This window comes from Puntigrus tetrazona, chromosome 7, assembly GCF_018831695.1.
Source record: "Puntigrus tetrazona isolate hp1 chromosome 7, ASM1883169v1, whole genome shotgun sequence".
NCBI lineage: Eukaryota > Metazoa > Chordata > Actinopteri > Cypriniformes > Cyprinidae > Puntigrus > Puntigrus tetrazona.
Window position 1 is genome coordinate 38,291,451 of NC_056705.1, and position 26,431 is coordinate 38,317,881.

Below are 26,431 nucleotides of genomic sequence, written 5' to 3' on the forward strand. Positions count from 1 at the left end.
AAAAGTAAATGTGCTTCATTGGCATTCCAAGAAGAACTTGTAACATCCATAGAAAGAAAGAAAATCATGCTTCTTCTAAAAACGGTTCACTCGCATGTTCTTTGTGGAACCCAAAATAGTTATTGCTGCAAGGAGCTTTGAAATCCGTTTTCTTTAGGACTAAATGGATGTTAAAGGGTCTTCACGAAACCTTTTATTTTTATAGAATTTAGAATTGTTTGGTTATTCCGACATTCTTCAAAATATCTTCACATGAGACGACATTCGTTTTTGGGTCAACTATCTCTTGAAGGATTTTGGAGAAATAAAACAAAAAAAATCTATGCATTGATCAAATGCGATGCATAAAAACAAAAAAAGGATTTTTCTGCGTAAATGTACTTTTCTAACTACCTTATTTTGTCCTAATATGGATACGAGAGCAAAGAAAGACCGAAAGACTTGTCATCGCTCAAGACAATGGAGAGCTGTCATCAGACGATTGATGATCTTGTGCGGATTGATTTTTTTTGTTGTTGTTGGTGGTGTTGATGTCCCAGTTAGATACAGTTCAGTCAAACGTTCGTGTGACATTTCAGTTGCATTCGTGTGTTAAAGAAATTGGAACTGGTTGCGTATAATAGGTACTTAATATTGACATATCAGTCGCAGGCACCTGAATGTTATAAAAATGTAATCGTATTGCAGCGTGTTTTGAGGTGTCGGCAGATAATGTATGGCTGGTTTAGAAAATCAATGTCAAGTTGTATATTAATGAAACGAGCTATTTTCACCGCACTCGCTGTGTGCTGTAGTAATGCCCATTAATCATGATTCAAACCTCATATCAGAATTGGCCAGAGAGTGATTCATCTTTTCTGAATCCTTCAAACGCTGCGTTTTTTGAGAGTTTTACCGAACGGGTATAAAACAGTATAAACGGCTGTTGAAATGAAGTAGAGATCGGGACCTAGGAACAGCATTCATTTAGAAGGTCAATAGGCTAATTTTATGAGAGATCAGACTCGATCAAACAGGTTTAAAAAAAATAATAATTATATAAAATAAAAAATCAGAGGGCCTCCAGCAACACGCTTACAACAGCTATGACCCTGGAACGCAAAAGTCGGTGGAGTATATTTATAGCAACAGCCAAGAATACATTGTGTGGTTCGAAATGAGAGATTTTTCTTTTTATGCCAAAAATAGATATTAAGTAAAGATCATGTCCAATGGAAATATTTTGTGAATTTCCTGCCGCAAATATATTAAAACGTAATATGCATTGCTAAGAACTTAATTTAGACAACTTTTAAAGGCAATTTTCTGCTCCCTCAAAAGCTTGTACCTCTGGCCAATATTGTCCCGTTTTAACAAACCCTACATCATCGAAAGCTTACTTATTCAGCTTTCAGATGTTGTATAAATCTCACTCCGCTTGCGATCGGTTTTGCGGTCTGGGGTCGCTACGATGAAGACGGTAGCAACCCTCTAGAACGCTGCATCGCGTTGCACCGGCACTTTGCAAGCGCCAAACCCGGTTTTATTCGTATGCCTGTTCGCGTTACCGATTAAAGCAGAAGGCGTTCGGTGGACGGCGGCGATGGAGTAATAATGGGATGCGCGCGGAGGGAAAAGCATCTCGGTGTGGGCGTATGGAGTGCTTCTGGAGGAGCTGATTCTCACATTAGAGGCACGGACTCGGCGCGCAGGAGATGCAGGCTGCTTCCTCTGGGACCGCAGTGTATGTAACGTGGGGGTTGGTGAGCGTGAGGTGGAGTGCGCGTGTTTGTAATGTGTTAATGCAGCATCAACTATTGTTCCGAACGCGCTGCACCGCCGCTGCTGTGGGCTCTGTTTGTCGGTGCGGTCCGTCTCTTATTTGAAATGCAAAATTTAAGTGAGAATTATTCAGATTCGGGGCTTTTTGATGTAAATCCGGGATTCGTTTTGGCGACGCTTTCCTGTGAAGCCTGTATTGATAATGCATTATAGGGGTATTCATTATAACGCTTGCGTAATGCCTTACGGACATAAAAAAAAAAAACAGTAACACTTTACAGTAAGGTCCCAGTAGTTAAATATGCATTTAGCAAAACACTTGTTACAATGTTAGCAACTCTGTGGTGTTAGTTTATGCAGCAAATATAACCCATTCATAGCTGTTTAAAGAATTTATAGCACACATATATATATATACTATGACCACATTATGAAGCCTTTGGATGTTGTCTTGATGGATATAATACATATATAATACATTAAGTGGATATAATGTGTTCATTGTGTTATAAACACCATATTCTTAATAATTATAAGCACAAATGGTTAAGAATTGTTTTATGAGGCATGTATGCATGCGTTAAAATGCCTTAAGAATACGTTTACAATGCATTAGAAATACAGCCTTCAGTGTTCCGTTTTTATTATTATTATTATTATTCATAGAAACAACCACAGTTCAGATATCAGTGATATTACCTGTTGTGAGAATACACAATTCCTGTCGCCACCTTTTGGCCTAGTTCCCTCTAGCAGTTCAGCCTAAATAATATTTTACAATATGAACGGGTGTTTGCACGATCACTTATGCAAAAAAAAAAAAATTTTTGAAGAGCACTGGGGTCCAAACTACACTGGAAATCTAGGTGGTATTAAACATAATTCTTTTAATAAAAAGGTAGGTACAGCCGGGGCTAAATGTGGGCTACATATAGAAATGTTATTTTTTATAATAATACAACAGAATAGGTTGCCAAATTGTACAAAAACCTTCTGCGTTGCCATGAGTTGCATATCGTTGCGGCCACTGCTTAAAAAATAAAACGAAAAAGGAGATATGAGATTTTTTTGCTTAAAATTGGACTGTAAATTGCAAGTTTATGTCTTATAGTTTGTATCACGCAATTGAGAAAAAAAGTTGCACTAACCTTTTTTTTTATTTTGCTATTCAGTGGCGGAAACGGGCTTCCGTACATATCCAATGCTATCTATTTCAATCAACTATAACAGGTCACATCCAGTGAAAGTGCAATAGTATAACTCTTTTAGCAATTATTAAGCAAAGATGATAGAGACCTGAATGTCTTTTGTGTTCCGTGGGTTTAGAACAACATGAAAGAACTGTAATTTTTGGTTGGAAAAAAGCAGGAAGTAATAACAGTCCTGAACGTTACCTCAAATCATATCTATACATTCGGCGACAAAGAAGACTTACATTTACATTTAAGAAGCGACTTTAGTTGGGCCTCTAAGCAAAAACCTAGCAATCACCCAGAAATGCACAAAAACTCTCAGAATACCCTAGAAAGCTCATAGCAATGCTCTAGCAACCAAAGCAGGAAAGCTAGTTTGAAATACAGTGGCGTTCTCGGTGACCGTGTCGTTTTACTCACAGGGCCTTTTCACACGACTGGGTTGTCCGGCCCGCAGCACACTTTTGAGATGGATGCTAGAGATGACTTCATTGAGGACGGGGAATGCCATAGCAACAACTCGCAGGAACCTGAAGAGCAAGACAGCACAAGTGGTGAGACACGCAGCTTCAGAGGCACGACTCACGGCTGCATGTCTGTCTTTCGATTTATTTATATATTTGCTTACTGCACATGAAATATTAAAACAAAACAGTAATACGGGTGCGGTTGTTTTGTGATTGCAGCGTTGAGACGTTAAAGCAGGGAACCGTTGATAACATTGTGAACTAACTTTTTTCCCCCCCTGTGCTGACAGACGACGGCGATAGTGATTTTGACAAAGACGACTCCTCAAACGCCTCTGCTGATGACAGCATGACGAGTAATAAGAGCAGCCACGGCCCCATGCTACATGATGACGTCAAGGAGGTGAGTGATGGAGGGTTAATGGAAGATGTAGAGCGTTGTGTGATTATCAAGCATTCTTCTGTTATGGTGATTTGCATGACAACATTGTCATAGGCAATGCTCAGATAACTTATATTTTATATATATATATATATATATATATATATATATATATATATATATATATATATATATATATATATATATAATATGGGCTGGCATACACAATCACATCGAAAAACTTTTGGTGTACATAATGTGTGTGTGTGTTTGTTTTTAACATAGAATTACAAAAGTGTGTATATATTTAAGAAAAATATGTTATGCTTATTAAGTATATAAAAATGCATGTTACATTTATAAAATATCTAAATATATACATAAATATACTGTATGCATGTCTTTAAATATACACTAAACACATTTTGTTCACAAAAACTTGTGGGATATATATATATATATATATATATATATATATATATATATATATATATATATATATATATATATATATATATATATATATATATATACACACACAATCTTGTTTTGGAGCTACATGAATGAAATGTCTGTTTGTGTCCTAAATTAATAATTTAAAAATCAAATGTGGATTTTTAAAGGCCACTGTACGTGATTTGTCATTTTATGGTTTTGCAATTTTTAAGATGAAAAGCATGACAAAATTCTGTGTCATCCCACCTCACGATTGCTGGCATCTTTAAGAGTCGATAGATATTTTTGTAGGGTGACTCATGGCTCTATAGCAACCCAGTTGACACGACAGTTGGAATGAGTCACGAGGGCTTATGCATTCAATCGTCTGCCATACCACACCAGTGCCGCATCAGTCATCCACAGCTACAGTCATTAGCAGTTTCAGGGAATAGTCACTTGTGTGCAATCATACTATATACAAAAATATTACACTACATTTCATACTAGAAGCCTTGTTGCTCATCGTTCAACTGTTTGTTGGTGCATTATGTCTGTTAGGAGAACGAGGAGGGGACAGACCAGGGGGGCAGTTTCGCATGTCCTCTTTGTTCCCTGGAGTTCAGTAGCCCAGATCAGCTCATTGCACACGTCTACCAGGTGAGGACACCGCTACCTAAGCCTATTGTATGTTTTAGATTCTTTTTAGATTAGGTATTAAGATTTATCTCAGGGGATCCAGTCACGAGTGGACATGTGCACTGGAGTCCAAAACATTTTGTGATCAAATCACTCAAACTACATTCAGAGCTAGTCAGTGTGCAGATTGCGAAGCACACCTAAAAGGCTGGAATACACAATATGACTAAAACAATAGGCAACATATAGTTGCTGACTTTGTAAACTGTTGCAGACAAAGGCTAGGCACCATACACTAAACACGGGTTTTAAAGTCATTCTGAACACAAATTCATGCAAGAGTGACACATGGGAGGAAAAAAAAAATCGACAACATGTTTTATATCCTTGGACTGGATGGAATTCAAATCCATCCAATCCAAGCAAAAAAGAAAGTTGTCGTTTTGTCAATGTATACTACACAAATTTCTTAGAAATATGTCTGCATACTTATTTCCAGCTCCTCTATACTGGAAACCGGGTATACTAAGTTACTAATAACATATACTAAGTTCAAATAAAAATTATTTTGTCATTCACTCAGTTGTACACAATTCCAAACCTGTAATACTTTCTTTCCTACATGCATGTAAATTATGAATGATGTACAGTACTAATTGCACTTTTCAAACCATTTATAATGAATAGGGACTGAAGTTATATGTTTACTTTTCACCTTTTTGAAGCTTGAGAGCTCTAATCCCTATTGTAATTGCTTGGAAATCTTCTGGAAGATAGAATGTCATATGGACTTGAAACAATGAAAGTGAATAATGACCATTTTAATTTTTGCACTGTTCCTTTAATTAACGTATGAAATGTCTTATACCTTATTTACTTTGATCAGCACACCGCTGTGAGTGGCAGCAAGAGTTATGTCTGTCCAGTTTGTGGAAGAGCTCTCAGTTCTCCTGGCTCTCTCGGTCGCCATCTTCTCATACATTCAGAGGACCGATTGTCCAACTGTGCCGTATGTGGGGCTCGCTTCACAGACACCAACAACTTCAACAGGTGAGTTCTTTATTCAAGACATGATTTTACTAGGAAGCTGTGCTTCATTGTTGATTCTAACTGTTTCCTGGTCTGAAATCGTAGGGAAAAGTTGAAAGAGTTCCTCGACACAAGCAGTATAGAGATCAACAGTGATGGTGAGGCCTGTGCCATGTCCAACTCTTTACCCAGAAGCACTATGACCAACCCAAACACAAATCCTGGTCCTGGACTGACCTCATTGCCAGATGGTCTTCTTTCTTCTGCACCTCCTCTTTCCTCACTACCTGACAACCTCAGTCCTCAAAGCACGGGACTTCCGCCTCTTCCAGACCTTATGAACCCTATGCCCGTGTACCCAGCTGGGGTTTTGTTGGTCTGCAACAGCTGCATAGCTTACCAGCAGCTTGTGGATGCCCAGTCGCCATCCATGCGGAAATGGGCAATCCGTAGGAAGAATGAGCCTGTAGAGGTACGGATGCAGCGGCTTGAACGGGAACGAACAGCCAAGAAGACCAAGCGGGCATGTGAGACACCGGAGGAGCGGGAAATGCGCCGCTTACGAGACCGTGAGGCAAAGCGTCTGCAAAGGATGCAGGAGACGGATGAACAGCGGGCACGTCGTCTGCAGCGAGACCGGGAGGCCATGCGACTCAAGCGGGCCAACGAGACACCCGAGAAGAGGCAGGCAAGGCTAATCCGTGAGAGGGAGGCCAAGAGGCTAAAGCGGCGCTTGGAGAAGATCGACCCATCGCTGAGAAACCAGATCGAGCATGACCCGGCTGCGATGGCTGCGCTCACTGCTGATATGAGCCTATTCCAGTTTTCCTTTCCCATGTCTGTCCCTTCCATGGACAACGGACTGTTTATGAAGCTTCCCTAACAAGCACAGCTCCAAACCCCCTCGGGCCCAACTCTTGAAGAATTTGCCATTCTTAAAGAATAACCATCTTGACCATAGTTGTGATGAGAAGGTTATTGCCTTGCAGTTTCAAGGAAGTGCTCACCCTGACAGCGATTTGCAGTGACGTAGGCACCAGATGTCTTTTGCGTTCAAAGACAGATTTGAGGCAAAGCGAAAGACTGTGAGTTGCACTGCAATACTGTTGTAAAGAGCAAATGCCGGCAGCAACTACCAGTGGGAGTGTAAACAATGAAGCCCACATGTTCTGCTGCCCGATACACTTGGATATTGTAGTTGAGTACAGAAGTGGTTCTACAGGATAAATCATGCAATTGGTTCAAAACCCTAAGCGTGGCGGATTAGAGTAGTCAACAGCAATAAGAAAAACTTACTGTAAATTAAAGCTTGGCAAAGAACCCCTCTTGGAGGTCTCATCCCTTCAACTGTGATTTTAATAAAAATCAAATGAAGAATAGGCATCATGCAGATGATGTTCCCATCTGATAGTCAGAAGAGGAAACAGCCATCAAGTATGAACACCTTCTATTAACCAAAACCACACGACTTGCCAAGGTCCAATGATTTAATTGCTGTCAGTGTGAACAACCCTTTACGGATTTCTGTAACATATTACGTAATTAACTGAACTTCTATAAGAAATTCTGACATTCACTGAAGGGCAAACCCTCTCAGTAAGCATGTTTTAAGAGACTTGTCTACTTTGTTTTCAAGGCTCAGACTCTTAGCCGTCTTTCTTCAGAGCAGTGAGATGCTTCTAGAAGGAGACTCTCTGTTTGCACACGGACCTACAGTGACAGGAGTGAGACATGTAGCCACACTCCACACTCAGCCTACTGTTCAAATTTGCCAGTCTAAAAGGTTGGAGTTTACCTGCAACTACGGCTCACCTCCCAGAACCCAAGAATGGGTCACTACTAGCTCATACTCACAGAACCAACTACCTCACCATGGGATTTTTGCATGGCCTAGTCACAACTGTGGCCTCGACCAGAACCACAGGGGCCATGCAGGTCCACACGCTGACTCAATGTTCCCTATGCCAACACACTTTTGTCCAGGGGAGTAGTCCTCTAGTCCAGCTCCTGAAGGGCTCATCCTCCAGAGTTTACCCCTGAAACATCTAATCAAGGTATTCAAGGTTACTTGAAACCCCCAGGCAGGTGTGTTGGAGTTGATTGGAGATAAACTCTCCATGATTCTGGCCATCCTAAAGCAGGATTGGACACCCCGGTATAATCATTGCCCTACTACATGTTTGCTGAAACAACTTTATTTAAATGCTGTTTGAGTGCCGCTGACCCAAATGCTGAAATCTAAGTGGGCTTGTGGTCTTTGCTTATTCAAACCATAATGTGTCCTACTTGTCAAGATTTACAAGGATACCACATTTGCAGCCACAGTGTCCCTCAATGCACCGTTTATTTGAGCCCAACCTGGTGCGGACTTTGGAAAATGACTGCTAACTGTGTGGCATTATATCACTTCATTATATCACAAGTGTGGACTCCATGAAAGACTTTAAGGGCTGAGGGTGCCATTTGGGACAAGGCCTATTGGAGACTTTGTCCTTCTGTAAAAGAGGAAGGTCATTTCTGCGGATGTACTGTTAAATACTAAGAGTATCCGTTTTAAAGCACATTCACACACACTTCTCTGACCTCCCAAAGGCTTTATACCTTATCACAGTGCTACACGGGTTGATATTTGTCTAGGAACTCAGGGATGGTGTGGATCACTGGCATCCTTCTGAGAACACAAGAGGAGCAGGAGACCTCCTCTTCCTCAATCTTCATTATCACCACTTGCTCAGATCATATACTACCTTTTACTCACCTTTACTGGTCACATTGGCCTTTTTTTTCTCGTTCAGACTGCAAACTCCTTACCTGAGCCAAAATGTTTATATGGATATTACGCAACTCCATGACGTCTCAATTATCCAACCAGTTTCTGCCCTCTGCTGCTGTCACTGTACTGTATAATGTGTATGTTACCTCTTTAAACCAGTGTGGTCCCGCACTGGACCTGGGAATGCTTGTTGTTTATGGTCAGGCACTTAGCGTGTGCTCGATCTCTGCGGCAACATAAGTAGTGTACAAATTGAAACTGTTGCCTTTGTCACTGGAAAGTTGTGCTTTGGTTTTATATTTAATGATTTAAATGAATTTGTGTGCTAATTCTATGAGATGTGCAATGATGTAATGGTTTAACGAATGCATGTACAATGAAACAATCAGGACGAACACTTCCAGAGAGAAATCCCTCCTATATGAAGCAGTGATGATGCTGCATATGTGTGTAAAAGTTTAAACGACAAGGTAAAGACACATTCTCAGATGTTTCACACTAATTAAAAGGTGAAGTGTGTAACTTCTGCTCAACATACGAGGCCCAAAATAACACTTGCATCTCAACCATTGTCCGTCTTCCATTATTCCCACCAAACATTGTAACCAATTCAGAAGTTGAAATGTTGGAACAGCCAACAAACAAGTTAAAAGCACTGGAGTGTTATGGTAGTGGTTCTTAAACTTTTTGGGTTAACCGCGTCATTAGTAAAAACACAAAAAAAAAAAAAACCCACCAACTCTGAACATAGTCGCCCATTCATTGCATTTTATATTAACCCTGCTCCTAATTTCTGACTATACCACCTGCTCCCACAAACAATATTGAATATAATTTTCACAAATCAGGGTGCCGCAGAATATCAATATGCAGAATATTTTATCACTTTGGATGCAGATCGTGTTGGATGCAGGGTTGCCAAACCCACATTTTTTGCACAGAATTGGGCTGATTTTAAACTGTTGTGGTGGATTGTTTTTTTTTCAGTTAAAGGTTTGAAATATTGCATAACATCTGACTGAAATGCTTGTATTAAAACACTTTACATATGATAAAGCGGTGGTAGAAGTTAAGTTTTATGAAGGATGACCACTGGTAGGAAGCCTTTTAGCTGTGTTTATATATGATTATCAATATTAATACGTATTTTAGGAATGAAAATCAACCCCCCCATTCCACGTCTGCATCCTGTCCCACTGTACTTAAAAAAAAAAAAACTAATATGGTCACCCTAAACAACGAACGCTTAAGTGTGAAATGAGTGTTAATTCATTGTTATGTTAGTGCGTTTATTTATGCAATCTTTTTTTATTGACTAAATTCGAAAACAAGAGTTTGAGAACCACTCTACAAGTTGAGAGAACATTACACACGTCACCTTGAAACTTTACTGACTTCTCAGTGTTTCATATTGGGCGAAAGGGTTAGTCATGTTAAAACGGACCATCTGCAAGTACCTCTTGAAAACAGGGTAGACTGCGCGTGTATGATATGTATGTCTTATATTTCATTCCAATACTTATTACAATTTATTTATTACTACAGTGAATGACGCACATTTCAGTGTTTTACATTCACAATGTTGTCATTACCTTTTTTAGAGATACCTCTAATACTCAAAGTGAAGCAGCTGAGCTTTCCCGCACAGTTGAAGGCAACTGGATACTGGTCCCGCATTTATGCTGTTGTGAAGTATTAATGATGGGCTCCTTAAGTAAGAGAAAGGATTTAATGTACATGTGATGAAGCATCACTATGCAATTGAGAGCTGTACTCAAGAAACTTTGTATTACTACTATGCAGTTGATATGAAAGTAAATGGACTCAAATGCTCCGGATCACAAACCTCAGGCAACTCTTGACAGTCAAGCCATTGGTCCTCAAGTCCGTAACCCTCGACCACCAGATCCATCCTTAGTTTTGCTTTCAGTTACTCCCTTGATAAGGACCGAGTTGATGATGTTGTATGCACATTCAGGAAGAACAATGCAATTTTATGACCAATTCCCTGAAATTCATTATAAAGCACTGAGTTGTTTCATACAGTAGCATGTTGTGGAAACCCATCCTGATGCAGTGAGAAAATCGAATGATTCTCTGTATTCCAGAACGAGATGTTGGCAGGATGCATTGTCTATTTTGAAGATAAAATATAAAAGAGTATTTTCAAACATTAACCCTATTCAGTCTGCATTATTCCTAAACTACTATTTTTAGTGGGATGCATTGCCACGTGATATGTTATGTATTAAACAACCATTTTCTTTTACATGTCTGTGCATATAAGTCAGTAAACCCCTGGCGATGGAACCTGCATGTTATAAACTACATGTTCTAAATGCATTTATACGAGCTTTTCGTTAAGGATTGGAGTTCAGTAATGACTTGCCTTTTTGTCAGTCTATCTAGATATTTTCATGATAATGTTTACAAATCTAAAAAGGCCAAAATGAATGAAACTTAAGAAAAGTGACAAGGTCACAACGCCAAATGGTCCTGTTCAGAAAGCCATGCTCTGTTATTGGGTTAACAGATTGAAAGCTCATCATTAAGGCAGGAACAGATTGTGGAATAAACATTGACTTTACTGCTACCAGTCCGTTTCTGTCTTTCTCTCTTGAAAAAGAAAAAAAAAAAAAAAAGTACACATGTAAAGTGAGATTAAAACATCCGAGACCACACTGAAAATCTGGTATTCAAAAACTACCATGCTGATAATATTTGTAAGCATTTGTTTGCAAATGATCTTCAGATGCACTGTAGATGATAATGCATTTCATCTGAAATTTGGTCACAATACATTTAGATTCGTTTTTCTTAATTGTTTTCAAAAGCACGTAAACCAAAACTAATTTAACCCCTTGTGGAATATAAAAAAAAAGGAAAAAAAATAGCAATACACAAAGTTGTACATTCACAGACTCAAGGGTTGTATTTCAAAAAAAAAAAAAAAAAAAGAATGCATAATACATTGGGTATTATTGTAATCATAATCTAATATTAAACTCTGCATTGTATTCTTCAGGTGTGTCGATGCACTTTTACAACTATTTAAAATTTATTACAATTACTAATTGAATGAAACGCATATGGAAAAAAACAGACAGTCAAGCCAGCATGTTAATATTATATAGATATATATATTATATTATATTGTGTTTACTTAACAAACATGATAAATGCAATGTTTCCAAGAAGTTAGCTGTAACAATAAAAATACAATATCTTTGTGTCCTTACATAGAATTAAAACAGGAAAACAAAAAAACAGAAACAAAACAGCCCTAAGTAGTTCACAGAGAGGTACAAATATACAGTACAAATCTATTTTATTCAAAAAAGGGTACAAATAAAAACGCAACAAAATATAGTATTAATGCTTTGTAAAGTTCAGGTAGGTGTAGGGTAGTCTAAGGGAGCACTTTGGGTAGACGACTCTAAGGCTTCTGAGAAGAATTAATACATATTGGTACGGCCATACGATATTAAAATGTACTATACAAAGTTTATACAACCTGGATTATACTTGAGGATTGAATATTACACTTACATCATTGCATATATTTCGCAGATTTTATGCATTAAACAGATGCCATCTTTTTTAAAAACTGGTCACACGTCACATAAAAAGCAGTGTCACTTAGTGCCAAGAAGTACAATGTCAAATTCGAGAGTATATAATGATTCCTTTAAAACCTTGCAACCGTTAGAAACCTGATTTCAGCTGACATTACCGACTCTGGCCTGCCGTGCCACCGACTTCTGTCTGGGATTCACACAAACCACCATGTGTTAGCTTCATAAAGCCTTCCGAAACAATATATACACACTCAAAGAGAGAAAAAATAAAATAAAAATAAAAAAGAGAGAGAGAAAAGAATCATTTTGAAGCAAATGATACCACTATAAACGCACTGAAATGTTACTGATACTGAGCTACACATTCATCCATAACCCAGACGGTTATCCCCAAGCGGCTTCAGTCGTTCTCACACTTCCCAAACCATTACATGTCAGCTCAAAACTCGCCAGGCAACAGGGAGACTAAACGGACTTCTGTAAAACATTTCCCAGGACTCTCAGTCATATATCAAAAACTGCAGACAAGCCCGCTTTAAACGCAATCTTCTAACACAGACTCCACTAACTTAGCTTTCCCTCGCTTCCTCAAACCACTTAAACGAGGGGAAAAAAAAGCAAGCTCCAGCGATAAAGAGCTGGCAGTTGGGTTTTTGTTTGTTTTTCATATCTCAATAGCAATTCTGATTAAGAAAAGAAACAAAGCAATATTTCAAATTCAAAATTTAGAGGCCATTTGATTTCGGTGCAAAAGTTGATTTTGTCAGTGTTGGGGAGTAAACTAGGTACATGTAACGGAAATTAACTACAAGATAAAAAGCAACCATAATCCGTTACAGGAAATAAAGTGTACTTAAAATAGTTACTTTTGAAAAAGTTCACGACTAAAAAGGAGGCTACTTCTGAATATGTTCCGTAAAAGCTAGGATATGCTAAATGTTAATTTGTTGCTTTGCATGACGACTCCTGCCGTTTAAAGGCCGTTCAGAAAAAGCGATGCCATTCTAATGCTTTCGATTTGTTTTCATGTTTAAATTTGGAGCATCTGGCAATTGCATCGATCCACATTGCCGCTAACAGCTTTAGGCTACAACCAATCTGAGAGTTGATTAACAGCTGAAAACAAGCAGGCTAAGAAGCAGCCTATTTAAAAAGCAATCAAGTTGCATTACTCTACTTACTGCATATTAAACAGGGTAACTTGTTATCTGTAACCGGTTACATTTCCAAAGCAACTTTCCCAACACTGGGTTTTGTGAGATTCCTAACATCACGCGCTTTCTCTACAAAGCACTGAGGAAGTGAAGGAAGATTTCGGAGCTAGAATCAGAGATGTCAACAGTGCAAAGCATCAGTCTTCACTTCTGCCGTACTAACAAGAGCAAAATAAATACAACGTTAAAGATTTAGAACTCGTGTTAAACTTACATTGCGTTCAACGAAGATACACATTACGAGCTAGTCCCAAATTATCGTCTTACAATCAGTAAGTGCAACGTCACTAATTGTTGTCAGTGAGCAACCCGAGCCACCTTTACAGAGGAGTCCACGACTCAAAACGACTAGACTTTTAACTCCGTGTGAAATCGTACGACCCTGCAGAGCGGGGAGTCAATTCTACACAGCGTTTACGAACGGTGCACATCTTAAGGCGTTATCGACAAGCTAATACTATACAAAACTTATCTTCATATCTGTACAAGCATACAAATGGATGATTGTTTTTTGTTTTTTTTTACGTGGTTTCGAATGATTTAATACGATGGGAAAAACATTTAGCGTAACACGACGGGTTAGGGAAAATAAGTGCAGAACATTTCATTGCATCGAAGTGACAAACGTCTATGTTACATGATTAGGTGACGCGCTACGGAAGAACAACTTGCGATTCCCTAAATGCTAAGAAGAAGAGGGCGTCTGCACACCAGTTATAGTCTAGAAATATCCTCCGATTTCAATGGGTAAAAAAAATCACCAAATCAAGCAGGTGACATGAAAGCATCCACCTGCCATGTGACCAAATCCTGAATTTATACACTTGTTTCCAGGCTAGTCTGGTTGTGCTTTTTGGAAAACAAATTCCCACTTTATTTCAACTTATCCATATCTTTCAACTTTTAAAATGCTTTCTAACCACAAAACCCTGTGTTTATCGAGTATGCAGATGCCCTGATCTTTAAAGGGAGATGAAATGCTTTCAAAAGGGACGCTTGTACTTGACATTTATGGAAAGGTGAGGTAAAAATATGATTCGTTTTCACACATCATAGAGGGAAGGAAATGCAGACATGTACTATGTATAGGAATGTAGCTTGTGCTAAACCCTTCTGTGCTGTTACCATTGAAGATACAACATCAAATTAGCCACGAATGATAACAATCACAGCTTGAGAGACACCCCTCCCCATCTTACATCATTAACCGAACTATAAAGTGCTGCAGAGATGATGCAATTCTGCAGGCATTAAACCAAAAAACACACACCTGGTTACATCATTCTTAAGTCAATGGATTTTTCCAAATGTGTTTTTGGTCTGTGCTAAACACAAGTTCAATATGTGATTCTATCACACATAAATCAGTTACTTTCTTAAAGCTTTAGTCTTTGAGAAAGGCAGATGTTAACAAGTATCGAAATGGGATTACAATTTGAAAATTAAATATCATCATGCCAAACAAGTAAACCTATTTACTCACTAGTCGCTTTTACGTCCTCTGTGTGTTTATAATTGAGCTCTTATGCACTATTTCACCTGCAAATCTGTTGAAGCCATGCGATTATTGTAGCTCGTTTATAGCGTACATTTAACTTTATACTTCTGACAATTGGATTAGGCAAAATTAAAGCTGTATTCATTTGTGAAGCTTATGATGAACAAAACACATAATATTCACAAACTTTTGCTGGTCACGGAGTTGATGTTCTGCAATAATCCAAAAGCCAATGGAGAAATCCTATTGGGTTTTTTTTGAGGGAACCGAGGTGATGAACTTTCAGGTTGGCCTTTAAAAATAAGCAAGCGATGCAGCACTCTATAACTAAACATCTATTGTAATATGTCTAATGCTAGTATTTCAGATGCCATGAAGTTTCGCGCTGATGTTTAGATAAGATCAAAACGGCTCTCGACAGCACAGTAGGGTTTTCAAGCCTGTGAGATATATGATGTAATGACATTAAGAGCAAAATGGAGACACACAAATCTCCCAGAGAACAAAGCTTAATAAGACAGACCAGAGTAAAGTTAAGACATTGGGAAGGCACAAACATAGCGTCAACTCTCCTGGTTTACAGTGCACATGATAGTAGCTCAGTTCTTAATGAAAGCGTACTCAGTCCATCTCCGCTTCAAAGGTTGCAGACTGGAAATTTCATCTCGACAAGAGATGGCTGGTAAGGCAGTGCATTTGAGAAGACCGAGAACAGTGCACCATTGCTGACGAAAAAATAAAAAACAACAACATACAGCACCAAACAAGCGACACCAGATAAGCTTCGGGTTACGTGACTTAGTAGTGCGATAACTAACCACTACCATGAAGGTCACAGAGCCTGTGGGTTACTAGAAAAACACAGAATGTGCAGCTGACTTCTGGTGAGATCTGAGTATTGAAACTGCATTAGGGTGCTGACTGAGTCTCTACTGCATAGCTCATGCTAAAGCTGTATCGTTCTGCTATTCCGAGTCAAGTATTGCTTCAATTCTAATACTTAAAATAATGGAGCAGGTCTGAATTTTGAATAACAAAGCCATTATACACATCATTTTTCTTTGAAGGAACAATGTAAAAATTTAAACCAACTGAAGCTGGCCTCTCAAACTGGCTTGAGCCCAGAAGACCAGATCCGGCCAGTTTAAGCAGTTTTTCCTGGTCGGATAGATATTCCATTTGTCTACAACACTTTAGGTGACAATTGTGGCCCTTTTAGACAGTTGACACCAGGTTGAAGGTGAACTATATCAAAGTGTCCTCTATGAACTTGAAAGATGTCCAAAGTGCCACCATAACGTTCTGGGACAAAGGGGACAGTGGAAGGAAGAAATAACATGAACTAGATTTGAGACCAGATTATAAATAGCATGAAAGTGGCACTCCTTTTAAGAGGGAACAGGATGTCTTCAAACAAAATACTAACAGATGATGCTTGTGAAATGCTTCATAAATGGAAACAAATGGATTGGAACCAGTTTAAAGTGATCAAAACCAAATACTTTTATACTTGATACACACATTGCCACTTCTTCAATTAGTTTAAATCAGACTTGTCGGTAATGGCAAAAAAACAGGTGGGTTTAAACCAGGGCCGTCAACACCCTCTTATTTAGTCACTAGTCCGTGAATTTAAGTGACGACCCTCGTTTATACCGCTTCCGAACTTCTTCTCTTTAACAATAGAACTTCACAGACATGTGGTATCGTTGAGGTTGATGCAGTTTGGAGGAAGTCGAAATCTATCTGGTCCAATGCTAAAGCTACACTTATATAAAAAAATATATTATTTCCTACCTAAAAGAACAAAATAACTCTTCTCTTAAAGCCTTGAGTGATTGTAAGAGGCCAAAAGAGTTCAATTAAATCCTGGTCCAAACACAGACAGCCCAGCAATGCCAAGAGCCAACAATGCAGAGAAATATCAAGGGTCTCGTGAAAGAACTTGGGCTGAAATGGAAATGAAAATTTGCATCTGACACATAAGTAAGTGGCATATTGAGAGGGAAAAAGACAAACTATGAAAACAGGAAAGCAAACTAACAAAAAGTGGGAATGTCAGGCTCTTTCTGGAATGATGTTTCGAAAAAAAAAAAAAAAAAACAAGCTTCCTAATGTTTATAATATTTGGTCTAATTGCACTTAAGTCATGATTTCATCCATCTGAAAATGTTCAGTAACTACAAAAAGTGAAACTGCAGCATTTTCTCTTGGCTAATTTGTAAACAGTGTCCACCTTGCCTGTCAGTTTCTCATGAGCCAAAAACCACCAACAAAACTGAATACTTCAAAACAAACTATTTCCCTTCATTATTAAAAGAAAAAAAAAAAACAATAAAACACATATCTGATTCCCATTAAAGAGTCAGCGTGAATCAATTGAACTTATCTGTGCAATACAAGACCTGCAGTACAAGTTTTAAAAATCACTCGTGGGTAATATTGCCAAGAAGAGAGATAGAACGCAATACTGTACAAGTTCACCAATTACAAAAACCAAAGAAGAAACCTCAGCACAGATTAGAAACTGTAAAAACGAAGCTCTTTCCAGAAAAGAACTGATTTGAGATAGGTTTTCAGTTCAACACTGTTGCTAACCAGGTATGACATGACAAGTTTCCAGTGAATTTGTCCATCCAAACTAAAAAAAAAAAAAAAAAAATTACAGCCTGTCAAAACCTATGGAGCGAATTTGGACTGTTGAGGTTTTAACAGTGGGCGGAGCTACAGAGTACAACATCACAACAAAAAAAACGACAAATGTGAAAGACAAAGCGTCCTGTTGCTTAGTGCTTTTTGCAGACGAGACACAATGCAACTCAAGAATGACTTATCGCTTGCCTTATTGTGTTATACCTGGTTAGGACACAATGTAAGGGGCCAAGATCTCTCTACAAAGTACAAGAGCTGACTCTAAACATCCTAATCAGAGGGTGCTTAAAAAAAACAAAAGCCCCATTTCGAGGTGTGCCTTCATATTAGTCATCACTAAAGTCAGAAAAGGAAAGAGGTGTTGTTTTAAGGGTAATTGCATGCTTTAAATTAACTTTTGTAGTAACTGTTAGAATAAGGATTATCACAAAGTAAAACTGCATCATCTTAGAAAATCAAGAGAAGCGTAGGTTAAGGTTAAAATGTCTCTACATACAGACTGCAACTGTTGCACATAGAAAAACTTGAAATACAAGGAGTAATCTGTCTTTTACGGGATTAAAAAAAAAGAAAACAAGAAAAATGTGTTCTGACACAACTATTGCTTTGATTTTGATAACTGAGCAGGGTCAGTTCACACCCAACAGCAGTGAATCTACACTTGTGTGTGCTAAATGCTTCCACGGGACGACTTCATTTAAACCTGCATGCTTCAGAGCAATAATCCGTTTCCACAGGAACAGGCTGTTCGCAAACAGCTAGAACCTGTTCTGCATTTGGTCTCAGCTTCGCAAGCAGGGCTGATTTTGGCTGACACCACATGTTGTCTCCAGGAAAAGGGCCCAACAATGTAGGATTAAATAAAAATAGTTAATAATCAGACTGAAGGATGCTTCCAACCATGAGGTACTATTTAGAGGTGGTTTTCCTAGGCCGGCCTTACTTGGAAAGTGATAACTCCAATGGGTTGGAGAAGGAGAGATCACATTGAAACTGGAATGCAGATTCAGAACCACTGCCGAATCGAAACTAAAAACCTCTGAGGAGTTGTTAATGCAACTGTTAAGATGCATGGTAGACTTCATCTGGAAATAGTTCCTGATTGTAGAAAGATTGTTGGATCAATTGATTGATGTGACGGTGCTGGGCAACTGTTCTCAAACTCCAGACTAGAAGGGATTCCTCAGCAGAAGCACCCTGAGAAGAGGCAGGGAGAGGAGGAGAGTGTAGGAAAGTGAGGACAAACACACCTCTAGAGACACGCATTAAAAACAGTCCAAGTTTTAAGTTCTTAGCCAACAAAAGCCTGGCGGCGCAACAAGGGAAACAGTCAACGTTTAGAGAGAAAGAGCCTGTCTTTTTGGGGGGAAAAAAAGTTGAGCAATCTATCCTCTTTAGTCTTTCTTTAAAATATATATTTATTATTATTGTAAAGGCTTGTCAAGACTCTATGGCTGTTTCCCATTCTTATCCCTGGCCTTTCTGAAATAAACATCTACTCGAGGAACTGCAAGATATCTTCGCTCAAGTGATCACTGCCAAACACGATAGTTTACCCACAGGAACACGCAGACGACGCAGGCTTTGGTACGTGATTTACCAGATAAAGCTGCCCATGCAGATCATTGTGAACGCTAACCATGACCTAGCACTGCTTGAGATCAGAAGCGAAGAAGGGGGCGGCAGGGGGAATCTTCCAATATGTGCAAAATCTCAAACATTCTGAGGCTACATTCTCTCTCCCTCCACGCTCCCTCTTTCGCATCCGACTGACACTTCGCTCCCATGGACAATCTCTTTTGTCTGCTACTTCCCGGCGTTCGAGCGGCCCTCGATGGAAAGCTTGACCTCCTGAGGGATAAACGAGGGCCGAGAGGAGCCAGAGGCGGCGGCTGATGCTAAACTCCCTCCCTCCTCATTCTTGATGCTATATCTTTGGAAGCCAGGGGCTGACCAGCGCCTCTGGGAGGCCCCTACGGAAGAGGCTCCCGCTCCGGGTCCCAGTGAAGCATGACCCTCAGTGTGCAAATAGTAGTTGCTCTGGCTCCGAGTGTGCTCTGCTGAAGTCCTGTTCGGTCTTGGGGGCACATCTATGTGACGTGAACCCCCGACCTGCATGGGCTCCTCCTTGTCCCGGTCTCTCTCTCGATGGATGCGCTCCATTTTTAATTGGCTTTGTGGCCGAGGGGTGTGCTGGGGCGCAGGAGGGCCCATGGGCTGAGGTGGGGCTCCTGACGTGGAGTTGACTTTGGTGGGAGTCCGGGCTTGAACTTGCTGGGGCGGTTTCTGCTGCGACGCGGCTTGCTGCTGCTGCAGCGTCACTGACACACAGACGTCGCCCACCTGCAGATGGTGGCAAGTGAGGCCGTACAATTGGGCAGTCCGCTCAGGGCTACAAGACGACCAGCCCTGGCCGAAAACGAAAAACGGGTGTTCGGGGGGGACATCTATAGTCACTTTGCTCTGCTGCTCCCCGACGTTGAAATGCAGCGCCACTAGCCCTGGCCGCTGTTGGCTAGCGCGGATGTCCACTACCATACTCGAGTCGATCTTCAGCCCGCCGCTCACTTCTGCGCTCCGCACGAAGTCCTGAGTCTGTAGATCTTCTACGCGTTTGAGCTCTCCGGTAGCCAACTGGATGATGGCGCCCTTCATGAAGTGCGATGGGCCGGAGGGTGCCAGCAGAGGAGCCGGTGGGAAAGCAGCAGGAGGCTGCTGGGAGGCCGGTTGGCCCTGCTGGGGAGGCAGCTCCACCACCGCCCGCTCTGGGAGACATGCTCCCGCGTCCATGGCTTTAGTATATGCAGAGGGAGAAGCAGCGATTGCTGCCGAGGCCACATCGTTGGGTTGGAAATGCTGCTGCTGCTGCTGCTGCTGTTGGTGGTGGTGATGGTAGTCCAGAGGCACGAGAACAGGCTGCCCGTTGGCCAGAATAACGGCATGGCCTTGTTGAATGATCTGCTGCTGATGTGCTCTAGATTCAGCTGGATTTGATGCATAAGGAGTTCTGACTTCGCCCTGAGTCTCTCGACCCCTCTGAGAGCTCTGAGACAGGTTCAGAGGGACATGCACTGCTTCCTTGCGACTCGCACCATGGACAGGGGAGGCAAGTCGTCCGACCACCTGCTGGACCTGAAAAGGAATCAAATTTAAAGTGTCATTTCATTTTAGAATTTGGAATGGAATCGCTTTTTTGAAAACAGAAGTTTTCTGGAAAAGTGACTGGGCTCAGAGCAGATTTTCATACAAATCAAAAAACAATCTCTGTTGTTTCTAAGAAGCAGTAGCCTGAGTTACTCAATCCTTAACACACCCAAAGAAGAGCTAATAAAGGAAGGAAGTGGCGTAACTGATGCTGACTCACAAAAACTGCCTCAAAAAAAAAAAAGCTGAAAATGCATTAAGTAGTGATGTACTAGGAAACATTTACGAACTATTATATGATTCATATCCAGTGCAGTGAAGTTATTGTAAATTGTATCAGTTATTGAAATAAAACTAAAATAAAGTAAAAAAATATATTTTAGAAAAAAATAAACCATAAAATTACCAACAAAAATGTGAAAAAAATAAAAGAAAAAAATTAAAACCGAACTAATAATAACAAAATGAATATGAAGTATGACAAAAACAAAATAACAAAAAAAAAAAAAAAAAGTCTAATTTAAAATATTTCAAAGAAATGAAATAGTTTATAATAAAGGTTTATAATAACGGTTTCTAAAACCATTATGTAAAAAAAAACAAAAAAAACATTGGGGATCAAATCAAATCAAAATGATGAGGATTAGACAAGGATTTAAGTTCACAAAAATGTGAATCATTTGAAAATTTGTGATGCAAAATAAATTACATCAGAAAAGCGCTTTTTAGCAAAACCTGAGAGAGCCGATGATAGTAAACCATCCTTTCCTCACCTCGAGATCAGTGTCCGGTGTGCTGCTCTGTCCCGGCGACATTCTGCCCTCCAGCCTGCGGCTTTTCAAGCTCTTGTCTTGCTGGGGCTCGGGCACAGAGGCCTGCACCAGCCTTGCGTTTCTGGCCGAATAAACTGCATCTTGATGGCTCTCCCTGCCTCCGTGCTCCCGGTCCCCTCCATTCACCTCTCTCTCCTGCTCCATGGAGCTGCTGTGCAGGTCTCTCTGCGGTTGGACGCCTCTAACGGTGGGGTGGTAGTACACTGCTCTCGGGCTGATCTCCCCGGCAGGCAGCATCCCTACGGCCCCGAGTGGCGCTTGCGTCTGCGTTTGCTCAGAAGGGAGCACCAGAGGAACTCCCATTTTGGTGTATGCATGAGTCGAAACCTGCTGCTGCGAAGAGCCAACTCCTTCCTGAATGACTGACGGATACTGAACCAGGTGGGAAACGGAGTGCTGCTGGGAAATAGCGGACTGAGGTGGTATCAAAGGGCTGGGAACGAATCCCGGGGGCACGGCGTAGGGAACGGCGGCCCCGTACGGAGAGCTGACAAACTGCAAGGAGGAGTGAGGGATCTGGGCGTAGCAGAGCGGAGGGTAGGGTACGCTCGTGTGCTGTAACACCGGGGAGGGAACGGTGTACGCCGGAGAAATGTGGCTAAGAACCGGGTGCAGATTGGTGGGCGAGTAGGTGCCAGCGGGCAGAGCTACTTTATAAAGCATGCTATACTGATCCACGGGAAGCCCAACGAGACCCTCGGCACCCTCCACCCCATAATGCACGCTCGGCTGGGCTCGCACCCATTCGCCGCTACCTTCTCCGCTCGCTCCAGAGCTTTGCGAAGACGGGGCATCCTCACCTCCTCCTCCTGCACTCCCAATGCCGCCGCCGATGCTACTGCTGTTGTTGTTGTTGTTGGTAGAGGTGTTGTTGTTGTTGTTGTTAACGGGGAGGTCACGCTTCTTGGGAGGGAGGCACTCCTGGTTGCGCTCGTGGACTGGCTTCATGGTGATTCGGGATGAGAACGGGCGCTGTTACTGAACAGAGGATGGGACAAAGCCTGGCAGCCGTGGAAATAGCACCACTGGAATCAGCTCTGAAAGCCTCCCGCTGGCCTCTTCCATCACCTTACCTAAACGCATAAAGAAATCAGGTATATATTTGGTCACACTTTGTTTTAACGTCCAATTCTCGCCTTTAATTTTTACCTCAATTAGATGCTTACTTAGAGTTAGCAATGTAGTTTGGGTCTGGGGTAGACTCGGGGATGTTACATATAGTCATGCAGAATATATGCTTTATAAGTACTAATAAACATTTAATATGTTAATAATAGGCATGCAAATAAACAACTAGTTAATAATGAGCTACCATACGTTTAAACAAATCATATACAGGCCAGGTCACTAAAATAGCAAGCTTTGAGATCGCTCCATTGGCTGACAGCATTTAATTTTTTTGAAATATTCTGTAAAATGTGGGATATTTATTAAAGCAACTTTGCAGCAATGTACAAAAGGGACACATTTTTAAATAAGTTTTGCGATTTAGATTGCATTTCACGAAGGCAGAGAGCCTTGTCGCACAGATTTTGCATTTGTTTTGTTCATTTTGATCACACACACAGTGTAAAGCAATTTTGCAGCTGTATGCGAAAATGTGTACTATATAGCAATTTAGTTTTCATTTCACATATTTGAAGGACAAGCCCGTAACCAGCTTCGTATTGCAATGCCAGTAGTACGTGTAAATGATGAAGGCTGTGTAGACTAATCTTCATATCCATGTTTCCTGCATAATGTATTAAGTTTGAAAACAACAATCAGTTCTTATTTATGACGGAAATCTTTGGATTTATTTGAGTTTGATTAAATTCTGATTATATACTTATTATACATATACATTTGGCAAATTAAAAAAAGATAAACAGATAAGTTGAAAGTGATGAAACACTAATTACTAATACTGAAAGAACATCCATATATATTTAATTAGCAATTTAAAAAATAAAAACTAACAAGAAAGCGGCGCATAACCAATTTTACATTACGAAGCTGGTTACAAACTATCAACCCTGTCGTCTGAAAAACATATTGACCACATATTTTTTTTTATGCACGGGTATGATTGTGTGTCGTTTATACTAGAGAGCAAAATGTGGAGTCTAAGTAACGTTAACCACAGACCATTTTTACTCATCAAATCAAAAGTCACTTTTCTAAAAAACCCATCGGAAACTACCGAGGAAATCCACATACGTGCCTTCCAGTTCGGCCTAAATATATCAACACAAGAAAGCAAAACAAAATAAACTGCAAAACAAAATCGTTGTTGCATTCAACTTCATTAATGCAGTTAAAGAGGAATTCTTTGTTTTCAGATAACCATACTACATTTCAAATTCACCATATTTTATTTTAATTTATTTTAATGGTGACATTATTCAGTAACAAATAAATTAACTATAACTCTACAACCATTATTTATTTATTTTTAAAATTATAAAAACATTGCATCTCGGAGGGAAAGAAAAAAACATGATAAAAATCAAGCACAGGAACAGACATAACAGTTAATAGAATTAGGCCTCGAAGATAAAGCACTCAAAATACATATCCTCCAGGCTAACTGTGTTGTGCCTGTGATTTATACGCAGCAAATTCAATAAAGAGAAAGAAAATGAACATTTAAGGGCAGAATAAAAAAAGGCCTGAGACATTTCTATCCATGTTCTCAGCGACAGACGTTCATACACCGGGCTCCACATGTTTTCCAGATCAGAAAACAACCAAAACTGAGAGCCACAGGGGCCTATATATTAAAAAAAACTAATTTGTCGTTTTGCAAAATTTGGTATATATCAATCTTGTATATCTAAATCTTGTATTTTAATCTAAGCACATCTAGTTATGGGTTTGATGCAGCTTTGCTTGAAAGTATCTGACATCAACACACGACAGACTTTGTTTTGAAATGAAACAGATTGGGTATTTTTTTTTTTGGAAACCTGCACATTTCAGGTGCAATTACTGCCTAGTGCTAAAAGCGCATTCGTGCTACTGCGTGCTAAGCGGGTTTTAAAAATATATATATTTCCTGATTTATAAACGCAGCAACGTCTCGTTGTAGTGTGCAATTTCACAAATCAAACAAAAGTCGCCGAATTGCCGGCTAAAATTAAAAGTTTATACGAAACGGAAACTTCGCCCTCACCCCGACACCGTTAAACTGACACAGAAAACCGAGAAACGCTTAAAAAGCGCCGAAAACGCGTTTTTAAAAACGCATTAAAGCACGTTTACCCGCTCGGGCTGTCAGCAACGACTGCGAGTAATGACATTACGCTGAAGTGAATCGTGGCACAAGTAACGTTAGAGACACCAGAGTGATGTTTTCGTGAAGACTCGAGCGTTAGCCAGCTGCTATTAAAGCCCGTATCCTGACTAGCCGGACGCTTCAGACGGGAAACGTGACCGTTCGTTTGTAGAAATGAGTCTGGCGCGTTCGTTTCGGCCCGTTAAAGCTTTTTTTTCAGCCGGTCAGGGCGCGCTTGGAAGTGAAGCGGGAGTAAACGAGAGGCTGGGATTTACACCGGACCGCCGCTAACGGGGCTAATCGCTCTCCCCACAGACCCGGGCAGCCGCCCCCGCGAGCGGCCCGCGGCGAAAACACTCACCTCCGCATAGCATCGTGTGGACGGCGTGCGAAAATACACGCTCTCGGTGGAGTTCGCGCGACAAATCAACGGTTAAGTGCGGGCTGGTGATATCTGCCCATTCCGGAGGCCAGCAGACTGAAGCCCAGCGGCGCGCGCTGATGACGTCACCGGGGAGCTGTTCCGCGGCGCGTGCGTTGCAAAGCGGAGCCGTTTCACTTTGGGGGTTATCTAGTTTTTATTAAAAGCTATTTTAGGCATGACGCGTTGTATGAGTTAGCGCGTTAACGAATGCTTTACGAAACATATTTGAGCGCAAAATCAATAAAAATTTAGATTTACGCACATTTATATACATACTTAGCAAATACGCTTTCCATTGATTTATGGTTTGTTAGGACAGGACGGTATTGGGCTGATATACAACTGTCTGGAATCTGAGCGTACAAAAAAAATAAATTATGTGTTCACGGAACACGATTTTTATTTAACGTCCTAATGATTTTTGGCATAAAATAAAAAAATGGCAAGATTTATACAGTGCGTTGTTCGCTATTTCTTCAAATATATCCGTGTGACTTATGACAAGCCTAGACTAGACAGGAGTTCAATAAGTTCCTTGATTTCTTGTTTTTGTTTTTTTTTCCCCCCCTCCCTTGTTCTGTTTAATATCGATAGAGGGCAATGTCGAGCTGTCACTATATCTAGCCACGAGGAGACAGACAGTTAAAGGGCTTTAGTGCCTTGAAGATAAAAATATCCTTTCTCTACACTGAGATGTTCAGACTAAGAGGCTAAAAACAACAGGACTGATAATACTAATCATCGTTAAGGGATCAAATGTGTTAAGCAAGGGGTTTTCAGTCTTTTAGACGCCAGAGGCTCCTCAAATACAAAGACAGCGTCTAAAGCATGTAAAGGCCTAATAAAAGTTTTTTTTATAAATATTTGTAAAATCGTATTTAATAATTTCTTTAATTAAATATTATTGTCTATTTAAAAATGTATGTATTTATTTAGTCCACTCCTTTATTTATTTTTTGTTTTAGTTTAGTTTTTGTGTTTTTTATTTAACCCGTCTAAACGTGCAGCCAAGTTTGATTCAACTAAAATTATTTGGACATAATTAATATAATATAATATAATGTAATACACAATGTACATTAAATGTTTTCAATGATTGGTATAAAAATAAAACATAATTAGGCAATATGCAATTAATAAATATATAGGTACG

At 40.1% G+C, this 26,431-nt stretch overlaps 2 protein-coding genes across 4 annotated transcripts in view; one reads left to right on the top strand and one right to left on the bottom strand.

Annotated features, from left to right (window-relative positions):
- Window positions 1-11,022, top strand: part of LOC122348595 (zinc finger protein 821) — a 15,548-nt gene extending 4,526 nt beyond the window's left edge. For 2 of the 3 annotated variants that reach the window (XM_043244186.1, XM_043244187.1), the window contains exons 2-6: window positions 3,377-3,508; window positions 3,712-3,824; window positions 4,800-4,898; window positions 5,764-5,927; window positions 6,012-11,022. In XM_043244186.1, coding sequence (XP_043100121.1) covers window positions 3,377-3,508; window positions 3,712-3,824; window positions 4,800-4,898; window positions 5,764-5,927; window positions 6,012-6,789 — 1,286 coding nt within the window. In that variant the 3' untranslated portion in view covers window positions 6,790-11,022. Of the gene's footprint in view, window positions 1-1,304; window positions 1,724-3,376; window positions 3,509-3,711; window positions 3,825-4,799; window positions 4,899-5,763; window positions 5,928-6,011 lie in introns of those variants that run through there. The other variant, XM_043244185.1, reaches the window with a different exon arrangement.
- Window positions 11,023-11,799: 777 nt separating this feature from the next.
- On the bottom strand, window positions 11,800-25,419 carry atxn1l (ataxin 1-like). Its single transcript, XM_043244184.1, has 3 exons — window positions 25,216-25,419; window positions 21,539-22,671; window positions 11,800-20,753 (listed from the first exon to the last, which is right to left on the bottom strand). Exons 2-3 carry the CDS (start codon window positions 22,544-22,546, stop codon window positions 19,428-19,430), a joined length of 2,334 nt encoding a protein of 777 aa, XP_043100119.1. The 5' UTR covers window positions 22,547-22,671; window positions 25,216-25,419; the 3' UTR covers window positions 11,800-19,427.
- Between the last annotated feature and the right edge of the window lie 1,012 nt (window positions 25,420-26,431).

What these genes read in the sequence shown, in the direction of transcription:
- atxn1l (XM_043244184.1), bottom strand. Translation starts at nt 22,546, where the DNA reads ATGAAGCCAGTCCACGAGCGCAACCAGGAGTGCCTCCCTCCCAAGAAG. An exon ending in CACCGGACACTGATCTCGAG is followed by an intron (nt 20,754 to 21,538) that starts GTGAGGAAAGGA and finishes ATTCCTTTTCAG; the next exon opens with GTCCAGCAGGTGGTCGGACG.